Consider the following 11,027-nt stretch of genomic DNA (forward strand, 5'->3'; position numbering starts at 1 on the left):
TTTAAATAAGTGTCAAAATTTAAATTTTGTTTTATAGATACAGCAACTCATTAACTTATAATAGATAACTCAAATTTGCAATAGATTAATCCTTAACTTGTCGAGTTAAAAAATATTGTAAATAACTAAAAATTACTACATACATGATTTAAATACTTAATATTTACCTAAGTGACAAGTGAATTGATTAGAATCCAAGTTAGTAATTTGGTGAAACCTTAGGTGCAGTTGACTTCAGGTAAAATTAATAGTTGAGAGTCGTTAGATAAAAATTTAGTCAAATCGGTCAAATGATTTAACAGCTCTCAGTTATCAACTTTTGATAAAGTTGACTGTACCTAAATTTACACATAGTAATTTTTGTGTGAATCATACTAGCTTAAAATTAGACCTTTATTTTTGCATTTTCTCAGAAAAAATGACTAGCACCCAAAAAAAATAAACACGCGGCAGTCCGTAGAGGATAGGGCACATCTTATCTTAGGTGCCTCCCTCATAGTATTTCATTTCATTGGATAACACAAAGCTATCTCTATTTTCTCTCTGCAATTTCATCAAACACCATCCATGGCTTCAACCTGCGCCCCTCCTTCCTCCCTCATGCTCGCCCACCCTCAAGACCTTTCTCCTTCTCTCCGCTTCTTCCTTCCTAGGCCTTCTTCTAGAACCTTCTCCCCCTCTTCTTCTTCTTCCTCTTCCTTCTCCCCTCTTCTTTCCAAGCCTCCTACAAGGTGGCTCCATGTTACCTTCCACAGGGAGCCTTTCTCCGCTGTTCTCGCCGCTTTGGCTGCCGAGGTCGAGGTAGCGGAGACCGTCGACGACACCGACGAGGTCGACGGAGCTCAAGCCTCTGATGGCTCTGCCACCGCCACACCGGTCACCACTACCAAGCCTAAGAAGGGAAAGGCTGCATTGCCTCTCAAGAGGGACAGGGTAATGTGCAAATTCTCCGCTTTTTTTTTTATTTATTTTTTTCCCATTCGTCTCATTTTTCATCGATTCGGTTAGGCTTTCAATTTCGTGTTATAGAGAGAAAATGTGTGCCTTATAGTTTCATTCTTGCTTGTGTGAATGCAAGTTATAGATTATCGATGATTCTTAGCTGCTTCTGTGTAGAATTTGTCAATATTTTTGGGAAATTTATTTGCTTTTCAGTTGAAATTGCCCGTCAATTAGAGAAGTGTTTCCTTTTTTTTTTTTGTCCATTTTGAGCTTATAGTTCTCTTTCTCTTAAGCATATGCAATCAGGAAGAAGGTGTATCTGAGTTTCTTGTGCTTCTCATATTTTAATATATTGTAGGGAAATGATTTGTCAACAAAAAGAAAAAAAAAAACCTTGGCATTTCATGAAGTTGAGATCACCAGGAGAGACCAAGGGGATGAATAAATTCAATAGTTTAGGGTTTTGGAACATAAATATTCATTTACAAGAAAACATGATTATATGGCTCAATATTCTGTCATCATAGAATAATTTTATCTGAATTTTCAATGATAGGTTGTTTGAGTACATGGTCAGAGGTGTTTTGGAGTGTAGGAAATTGTATTCAAGCTTTTTGGTTCGTTGATCGGTCGATATGTTCAAGCAATAGTTTACTTTTTCCATGCTCGGTTCATTGAATTTTTTGTATTTGATGTTGTGTTTCCTTCCTTTTATTATAAGGTTAATGTTATTATGATTTATCACCAGACGAGGTCTAAGAGGTTCTTGGAAATTCAACAATTGAGAGAGCGTAAGAAAGAGTACGACTTGAAGACAGCAATATCTTTGGTCAAAGCAACGGCTAAAACCAAGTTTGTAGAAACAGTAGAAGCCCATTTCCGCCTCAACATTGACCCCAAATATAATGATCAGCAGTTAAGAGCAACGGTGAGTCTCCTACTATCTCCTATTTTAATTTATTGCATACCTGTACAATGAAAACTTGAGTCATATGAGCCCTAAGTTTTACAATAATAAATTCTAAGTCCTTCATCCACTTCTTCTTAATAGGTAAATCTGCCAAAGGGAACTGGGAAGCCGGTTAAAGTGGCTGTTCTAACTCAAGGTGCTTGTTTTTTTCAATTCTAACTCTCACTTTTAGTCTTCTAGTTGATTAAAAGATTTCCGATCATGCAGAATACATTTTCTTATTAGAACTATGTGGATGAAAGGAAATTTATCCATTATTATTTTTCTTTGTGGATGCCTCCCTGGATGAGCATAAAGTGAACCCTTTTCTTGCACTAGCTGATTGATATCTTGCCATCAAGATATTGACATACAGGAATTTCTATGCCACTGCACTCATAGGGAGGTCGTATAATTCTAAGTCTGTACAGTAAGTGACTAATAATTGGTAATGCTTACGAAATTTAGCTCAAAAAACTCGTGTCACCCGTTTCCCCCACCGTGCTAAATGGCAAAATCCCATCTCTCGTTCTTTTCCACCTGTGTGCTTACTCTTAGTATCTGATTAATTATGGAACTACGTTGTGCCAGAATGTAGTATGTGATTTGGTTGTGTCTTGTAATATTGTTATCCATTTGTGCAAATAGCTGTAAGTCCGAGGGCAAAGGATTATCACTTTAAGAAAAGATATTGATAGTGATAGTGATATTGAGTTTGACCCTTAACCTTCGAGTATTATTTACAGTTTGTTTCGTATCTTCTAGTAAGAATGAGGTGGTCAAACCATTGTGGGCAACATCTTTGATGGCGTCTGAAATCCATTGTTAGAATGAATGTTTTTATGTCCTGTCTCTGTTGCTTTGCTCATATCTGCTTCCAACGGAAATTTCAGTCATTGCATTTGTTCCTTATTAATTGTTAATGGACATGCACATGCTGTTTGTTTCTTTTCAAATAGTTCCTTAATGGCAATCAAATTTGTATTGATAGGTGAAAAATTTGATGAAGCAAAAAATGCTGGAGCTGATTTGGTGGGTGGAGAGGATCTGATAGAACAGATAAAAGGAGGGTTCATGGAATTTGACAAGTTGATTGCTTCACCAGATATGATGCCTAAGGTGTTGATCTGATGATCTATGTTCTGATTAGTTGGCTTTCTCTAATCCAAACTTTATGTTATTCAAGTGATTAGGTTTAAATCCACCTTTTTCATTCTGATTAGTCCAGATATTACTATGTTCATGTTTATCCTTTGCAGTTCAGTAATTTAATAGGGACAGTTTCTGCGTTGCTACTTATGATAGAATCTCCCTTAATTATCATTGCGGATTCTGTCAGGTGGCTAGCCTAGGGAAGATTCTGGGTCCAAGAGGACTGATGCCAAATCCAAAAGCTGGCACTGTAACAGCTAATATACCTCAGGTGTGCTATCCACTTTTATTGTTTATTCCTTCGAAACATTCCTTCATTTGCAATGGGGAAAAATGTTATACACATTCTTTTAGTGCAAAATGTATATACATATACTAGTATTGTATTTCTAAGATTTTTCTCCTTTCTGTTTTCCTTATCTATCCTAAAAATTGTGTGGGAATAGTGCATGAAAAATTGAATACATTTCTGCCTACAACATCTGACAAGGCTGTAAGTCTTTTTTTCTTCCACAAAACTTCTGCGATTGGTTAACCAGAGAGCCTTCAAAATTCATTTTCTCAGGCCATAGCAGAATTCAAGCAGGGGAAAGTTGAATACAGAGCAGATAAAACTGGAATTGTGCACTTACCCTTTGGAAAAGCCGACTTTTCGGAGGAGGATCTACTTGTAAACTTGCTCGCTGCAGTAGTATGTTCTTCCGTCATTCCCCAAGCTTCTTTTCATAATGACATTTCGCGCAAGTGATAAGTAACCCGCTTAACTCATTCTCATTCATTTCACAGAAATCAGTTGACACAAACAAACCATCGGGTGCTAAAGGTGTGTACTGGAAGAGTGCCCACATATGTTCAGCAATGGGACCTTCAATCAGGTTAAACATCAGGGAGATGCTTGATTACAGACCAGATGCATGAAGAAATAGTGAGCAACCTGTGTAAATGCTTGTTTTGATTTGGTCAGCTTTTCTGGGTGCCCTTGTCAGATCTTTGCCAACTGGTTTAGCCAAAAAATGATGTTACCGAAGTTGCATACAAGGGGATATACTTTGGTGGTTATAACTTTTTAAAAAAAAAAACGTTGCACCAAAAGTATATGAAACACTACATAGTCTTTGACCGCAGCTTGAGGATTTTTACCTTGTATTACTTTGTAGTTAACACCCAATATTTTAATTATATTTTTCTTTTCGTGGCAATAAATTTTCAATTTTTACAATTGGTGATTATGGTTTCAGGCTATATAAGCTTTATATTCTAGTATCAGTCAAATATTTCTGAATGTGTTTTAAAAACCAGTTATATCCAAGTACATAATCACTGACACTCCAAATATTCATCATTCATGCATAAAGACATGCTTTTGTTGTTTGGTTTGGAGTATCCTATTCTATTTGATCAATGTTTGCTTCATAAGTTTATTAATTATTATTCTTGATAATGTTTCTAGGTGAGTTTTTTAGGGTTTTTTTTTTCAAATATAAAAGTAACCAAAAAAGATGGCAAAAGAGTGTACCATCTTTTTGTGTGAAAATTTTCAAACAATGTAAATGTAAGGTGATTCTGACTATTGATCAAGTTGATCAAGAAGGTTAGATACTCAGATTAAACACAGGTCTAGATAAGCAGCTTATTAAAGGTAAAGCTTAATACATGATATTGTTTTATGAAATTTTAACGTGAGAGGATCTATTCCAATCTTGTGCTAATGTCAGATTACCTAAACTTGGAACAAAGATATCTCATGAATGACCTCTAATGAGCACAAACAAAAAAGCCTCATGAATGAATATTCAGAGAGCATGGCTCCAGCCTCCAAGGACGAAAGGTTTGTTAGATTGATTGTTTATAGGAGTCGTAAAGAAGTTGGTTGTATACGTGGTTGATTCAGGGCATTAGATGCTAGTTTTTGTGGCGTGCATTTGCAGGAAAAAGATTTCAATGATGGAGGAAGTGGAGCCCCCAATTGTGGGGACCAAAAGAACTCTTGTTAGTTTGGTGTAGTGTTGGCACTTGTCACAACATGTGTACACAAGAATTTGCGCATGTTAATGTTTCATTTTGGACACAATAATTGCGCATACTTTGATCCGTGTAGAGTGTACCTTGTTTTAGAGGGATCCGAGACACCAACCTCCAAACCAGTTCCCTCACCTCAACTAACACTTCCAAAAATCAACACACTTTAGGCAATTTAGTCTATTGATTAGTTAGGAAAAGCAAATACTAAAATTGTGGAGACTTCTTTTTTGTAATAGGTAAAGTAAAAAACTATGGTAACTTGTGTTGCACAATATTGACGAGGTTGTATTCCTTGAAAGGCACAATACAACCTCACTTGTTGGCTATTAGAGCTTTGTGCCTTAATAGTAATTGATGGTAGTTAATGGTAACTAAGCGTTTTCTTTATTGATTCTGCCTTGTATACTGTAAGAAAATATTATTTTCTTTTATTATAATTTGCTTATAGTTGATTTATGTCTTTTTTATTTTTATTTTTTTATTGTAGAGAATAGAGGTGCTACAGCGGTGACTTATGTTATGAATATATGTATCTAGTGCTAGACAATGTAGTGAATGTACACAATCAAAGTCAATTAAATTCTCATTCCCACTCTCAGTTAATTTCAGATTTTAGTATTTTACTATGATCATTCATGATCAAAACTTTTTAGGACTATATGAAAGGCTTGTATGATAATAGATTTTCTCGTATATAAACTTCATATTATCTGATCATGCAATGCATTTTCGTTTTTAAGTAGAATTAACACACAACAAATGTATATATTTTTGTACAAAATGTTTAATTGACCTTTATCACTCAAAGTCAACATTTAATTTATCATGTTTAGATTTATTAGACTCACCGAAACAATAGATTAATAAAAAACTAATTAAGCCGAAACTTTTAAATGAAAAAAAAATATATAAAAAATATGATTATGATGAATCAGATTAAGAAAAAAGTGATTACTCACATAAAGATACTTTCATATAATAGTTGATTTGTAAACAAGTGTTATGTGAAGAAGTTCAGTCCAGTATATTAAATGTATTAAATTATTTACCTATTTTTAGTTACAAATTTAAATTTCACGTAAAAATACTTTTAGGTGATTAATTAGCTTCTAAGAAAAAAAAGAGCGGTTATTTGTTTTTAGTTGTCCATATTTCATAGTATTTTTTAATCTGACAGGCGAACGACTTATTTAGATAGACGAGTGAGCTGACCGTTCAATCAATTTAGATTGTTTTAAGGAGTGGTTATTTATTTGTTTTGTCGGGTAAATGGGCCGGAATGCAGGGACTGGGCCCATTTCAACGTAGATAATGCAGACTCCGGCACTGACTGGTGAAGACTGAAGACTAATGTTTGTTTGTTGTGTAATACTGTATGTCTAGTACTCGCCAAAACGCTGCGTTTCGACTTTATAGAAATTGGTAATGCGGTTGACAGCTGTATGTAAGAGAGTGAGCATATGATATCACTCTTTCTCTCTCTGTCGCTCGTCGTCGTCTTCTCCTTCCTCTTCCTCCTTCCTCCACCGTCTTCCTTCCTCAGTTAGGGTTTCAATTTTCCCCTCTTCTGCTGCTAACTTTAGTCCATGCATTTCAATCTCAAGATTCTTTCTCTCTCCGATCCCTATCTGAGTTAACCCGGCGAGTCCTCAGAATATCCGTTCCACGCTTCTCCAAGCTGGTTTCCTTTTGTGGAAGCTCACGCAAACTAAACTACTATCTCAGTTCTTAGTTCCAGATCTCAAGCTTGAAGGTACTGAGGTTTTACCAAGTTTTCTACAATGTGCCGTTATTTGACTTATCACCAGCGGCCATTTTGTTCTGCTGTGTGAAAATCAATGGTACTTGAAGGCTAGGGAGTTATGGTTAGCTTTCAGGATGCTAATTATAGGGGTAAGCACTAGTGTAATTTTTGGAGGCTTCTTTTGTCATTCTATTCTTACTTTTATGTTATTTGTTATTTGTTGCTGATTTGCAATCTTTTGTATATGAACCCTTAATCAATTACTGCAGCGGTGTTATTACTGTTTTCAAGCCTCATTAATATGATTTTTTTTTTTGGTTTGTGTTATGGTTTTTGTTGACCTCTTAATATAGTAGAAGGGTTGATTGTTGTGTAGGGCTAAAAACACCGTTCTGTAGTTCTAAGTGCTTATATTCTTGCAGGTTCTTGGTGCTGTCAGTTAATTCTATTTTTCATCTGGCTTCCTACTTTCCAAGATGTGACAGCACGAGAAACACATGCTGGCGCTAGACAAATTTCTTCCCTGGTAGAGTTAGCTAAGGAACCTATTTCTGGAGAATCTGGGCTCTTTGAGCCCATAGAAATTTCTCCTGCTGTATTGCCAAAATACCCATATCCCACTGAGCCTTTGTCACCAATGTACACTAGTTTCCCTAGTTCCCCAAACAGATATCTACCAGTTTTAACCGGAAAATGCCCTGTAAACTTTTCAGTTTCGGATATATCAAATATCATAGATAAAACAGCATCTGATTGCACCGGAGCACTGGCAGCGCTCGTAGGGAATGTAATATGTTGTCCACAGTTTAGTAGCTTAATCCACATCTTCCAGGGTTTCTTCAACATCAAATCTGATAAGTTGGTTTTGCCAACTGCAGCTTCTGATCATTGTTTTACTGATATCATCAATATTCTATCCAGTAAAGGGTCAAATGGCACAATGCTTCCCACACTTTGCTCCATAAAACCATCGAACCTTACAGGTGGGTCATGCCCTGTGAAGGATGTTTCTACTTTTGAAAAAACGGTTAACACAAGTAAATTACTTGAGGCCTGCAGCACAGTTGATCCGCTAAAAGAGTGTTGTAGACCTGTTTGCCAGCCTGCAATAATGGATGCTGCACTTCAGATTTCTGGAAGGCAGATGATGCTTAATGACAATGGGAATGTGGCTGGTGAAATGAATCACACTGATTATCTTAATGACTGCAAAGGCGTTGTTTATTCATACCTTTCCAAAAAGTTATCATTGGAAGCTGCTAATACTACATTCCGAATACTGTCTGCCTGCAAAGTTAACAAAGGTACATTTTTTATTTTTTTTTTTAACTTTAATGTAGTATATCTTTTGAGTTTGATAATTTGGTTATGCATCTGCTGTTGAATGTATCATTATGCTGCTAGAAATTGTTATCTATTTTCCACAAATCAAATGATAATTTGTGTTCTGCTTTAGTTTAATTCTCCTAATGAGGTGCATAATGTGTGTGCAGCATGCCCTTTGAATTTTAAGGAACCCTCGGAAGTAATGAATGCCTGTCGGAATGTTGCTGCCCCTAGCCCTTCGTGCTGTAGTTCATTAAACACATACATCGCCGGAATACAGCAACAAATGTTAATTACAAATAAGCAGGCTATAATATGTGCAACACTTTTTGGATCTATGTTACGTAGAGGCGGCATAATGACAAATGTTTATCAGCTCTGTGACGTTGACTTAAAAGATTTCAGCTTACAAAGTATTATCCTACTCTATTTTGTCAATTGATGTTCTTATTTTTTGTCCACGGTGATTCTCTTAATTTGTCTGGCCTAACTTTTCTCTCTGTTGTGGCTATGCATGGCGTTGAGAAGCAGCAGCCTTTGGACTTCAACAAGGTGGGTTGGCTGCTATTATTTTTAATTCAATAATATGTTTGCACACTGGTTCAACTGATACGTGGAGTTGGGCAGTTGAGTGCAAAGTCATGCTATTATGCCCCAGTTTTTTAAGAAGGGTGATCGATTAGAATACAATCCTGGGTTATACTGTTTTAGGGGGGAGAAAACCATTTAAATCAAAGTGAACCATTTTCTTTTCCTGGTAAAGCAAAAGATTGAACTGTTAAGATTAATAATGTAGGTTTATGTGCAGGATGTCTGCTTGGAAGCTTGCCTCAAGATGTGATATTTGACAATTCATCAGGATTTAGCTTTACATGTGATTTGAGTGACAATGTTGCTGCACCTTGGCCTTCATCATCTTCCATTACATCTGTGTCGCTCTGTGCACCTGGTATTTTTCTTGACAATTTTCACTTTATTTTTGCCGTTGGATATTGATATTCCAAAATTATTTTTTGCATTTGTTTAACTCATGTCTACTTGGAGTTTTGCAGAGATGTCCTTACCTGCATTACCAACTTCGGCACTGAAAAATATTGGTTAGTATCATCACTCATTGCAGTTCAGGTTCCATTTTGAATTTTTCAATGAATAAATTATGTATGCTGTCAACAAATTTAATAGTTATACAATAGTTTCTTTAAACATTTGTGTTCCTTAGCATTCCGATTTGTGCATGCTTAATTTTAACAATTAGGTTGCATGGATTATGTTCTTGTCAAATTATCTATTGGTGTTTGTCAATTGGTCCCGAGTAAAAGTTTGACTTTCTGAATGTTGCGCATCTTGCAGGTTGTAATTCTGGTGGAGTGGGATTTCTTGTGCCTATTTTTTCATTTTTCATCTTCAGTACACTGTTGTACTGAATAGATTTTAGGGTTTAGATGAGTGTCGGGAAGGGCGTTTCCATGTGTCTTGGTGTTGATTTTGCATGTATATTTTTGGATAGTCTCATTGTATAGCATCTCTTTTTCTCCACGTGTCATCTTCTGGTTGTATGTGCTGAGCAGCTCCTTAGTGAAATAGTGCTCATTTTATTTAGGATCCATAATTGTGCTGTGAAGGGTTCGATTTTTTTCTGCTGAAAAATGCTGACAAGCGGATGCCAGATTAGCCACTAACTGAAACTTAATAACACTTCAGATGATGCTCTTAATTCGACGACTGGTAAGCCTTATTTGAGAATTAGAAGGATGTGACTTGAAAAAAAAAAAAAACATAATGGAAGACATAATTTGGTGCGCTTATGAGAAACTCATCTAAATTATCAGGGCAGATTGTAAAGATGAGGTGACATCGGGATACATGCAGAGTAATCGAGTTTAAAATGGTGAGTTTCGTCACTCCACCCTGTTCTGTTTTCAGGAAACAGTTAAAAGTTTGTGAACTTGAGAAACTAACACGTGATTCAAATTTAAAAGAGTACACAGTATATCAGATTATCAGTGGTATAACCGTATAATTAAATGCATTGGGATATTCGGAGGATGGATTATTGTTGGTTGTTATAAAATCTCAACTGAGGAAGCTGTAGAAAGAAACCAAACTACTATATTAATGAGTTCTGCCAGAGTTCTATTTGAAAAATGTTATTATATACACAAAAAGAATCAGCCACTGGATATATCTCCGTTTCTGTACTCAGTTGATATTCAAGTATTTCGTGCTGTAGCGAGATTAAGAAAACTGAGCTGCAACACATTATAATTCCTCTAACAGTTAAATATTTATATCGTTAAATGTTATATTATTGTGTTTAACCTATGAACACGGACACTTTGCTGAGTTGCCGTGTCCGCGTGTCGGACACATTTCGGACACGACACTCACCGACACTCGTCCGACACGCGTGTCTGCTGTGTCCAAACCGTGTCTCAATAAAAAATAAAAATTCTTCTCCGGACACACTTGGACACACTTAAATACCATCACGTGTCGGCGTGTCCGGTCTTATTCTTAATATATATTGTTAAAATAAATTTAGATATAGTATATATTATTATTTATTAAAATAAAAAATATTTTAAATACTTGATATAATTAAAATAAGACATTAAAAATAATTAAAAAAATTAATTTATATTTTAATATCAATAAAATATTAAAATATTATTACAGTTTATCTAAAAAATACTTTATATTTTATACGTATGCGTGTCCCCGTGTCATGTAAGATTTTAAAATTCGCGTGTCAGCGTGTCCCGTGTCGTGTCGTGTCCCGTGTCCGTGTCAGTGTCCGTGCATCATAGTGTTTAACTGACTGTTATGATCCCAAAATAATTTTATTTGTTCCCCACAAAATAAATTAAATAAATACTAAGGAAAAGTATATAT

The 11,027-nt window shown here is 35.7% G+C and overlaps 2 protein-coding genes across 6 annotated transcripts; both read left to right on the plus strand.

Moving 5' to 3' along the window:
• The first annotated feature begins 394 nt into the window (after positions 1–394).
• Positions 395–4,262, plus strand: LOC112737334 (large ribosomal subunit protein uL1c). 2 transcript variants are annotated; one of them, XM_025787181.2, is made up of 7 exons: positions 395–933; positions 1,691–1,870; positions 1,994–2,048; positions 2,883–3,010; positions 3,231–3,314; positions 3,609–3,734; positions 3,830–4,262. In XM_025787181.2, the coding sequence occupies exons 1-7, from the start codon at positions 568–570 to the stop codon at positions 3,959–3,961; spliced, it is 1,071 nt and encodes a 356-aa protein (XP_025642966.1). In that variant the 5' UTR covers positions 395–567; the 3' UTR covers positions 3,962–4,262. The 2 variants fall into 2 exon arrangements, with proteins under 2 accessions (XP_025642966.1, XP_025642965.1); XM_025787180.2 differs by having other exon boundaries at positions 411–933; positions 1,664–1,870.
• A 2,139-nt stretch (positions 4,263–6,401) lies between these two features.
• LOC112737336 (uncharacterized GPI-anchored protein At1g61900) lies at positions 6,402–9,854 on the plus strand. Of its 4 annotated transcripts, none has more exons than XM_025787183.3 (7): positions 6,402–6,958; positions 7,232–8,113; positions 8,303–8,548; positions 8,664–8,687; positions 8,944–9,084; positions 9,188–9,232; positions 9,486–9,854. In XM_025787183.3, the coding sequence occupies exons 1-7, from the start codon at positions 6,928–6,930 to the stop codon at positions 9,557–9,559; spliced, it is 1,443 nt and encodes a 480-aa protein (XP_025642968.1). In that variant the 5' UTR covers positions 6,402–6,927; the 3' UTR covers positions 9,560–9,854. The 4 variants fall into 4 exon arrangements, with proteins under 4 accessions (XP_025642968.1, XP_025642967.1, XP_025642969.1 ...); XM_025787182.3 differs by having other exon boundaries at positions 6,408–6,958; positions 8,661–8,687; XM_025787184.3 differs by having other exon boundaries at positions 6,408–6,958; positions 8,667–8,687.
• Positions 9,855–11,027: the final 1,173 nt, after the last annotated feature.

This window comes from Arachis hypogaea, chromosome 13 (genome assembly GCF_003086295.3).
Source record: "Arachis hypogaea cultivar Tifrunner chromosome 13, arahy.Tifrunner.gnm2.J5K5, whole genome shotgun sequence".
NCBI classification, from domain to species: Eukaryota; Viridiplantae; Streptophyta; class Magnoliopsida; order Fabales; family Fabaceae; genus Arachis; species Arachis hypogaea.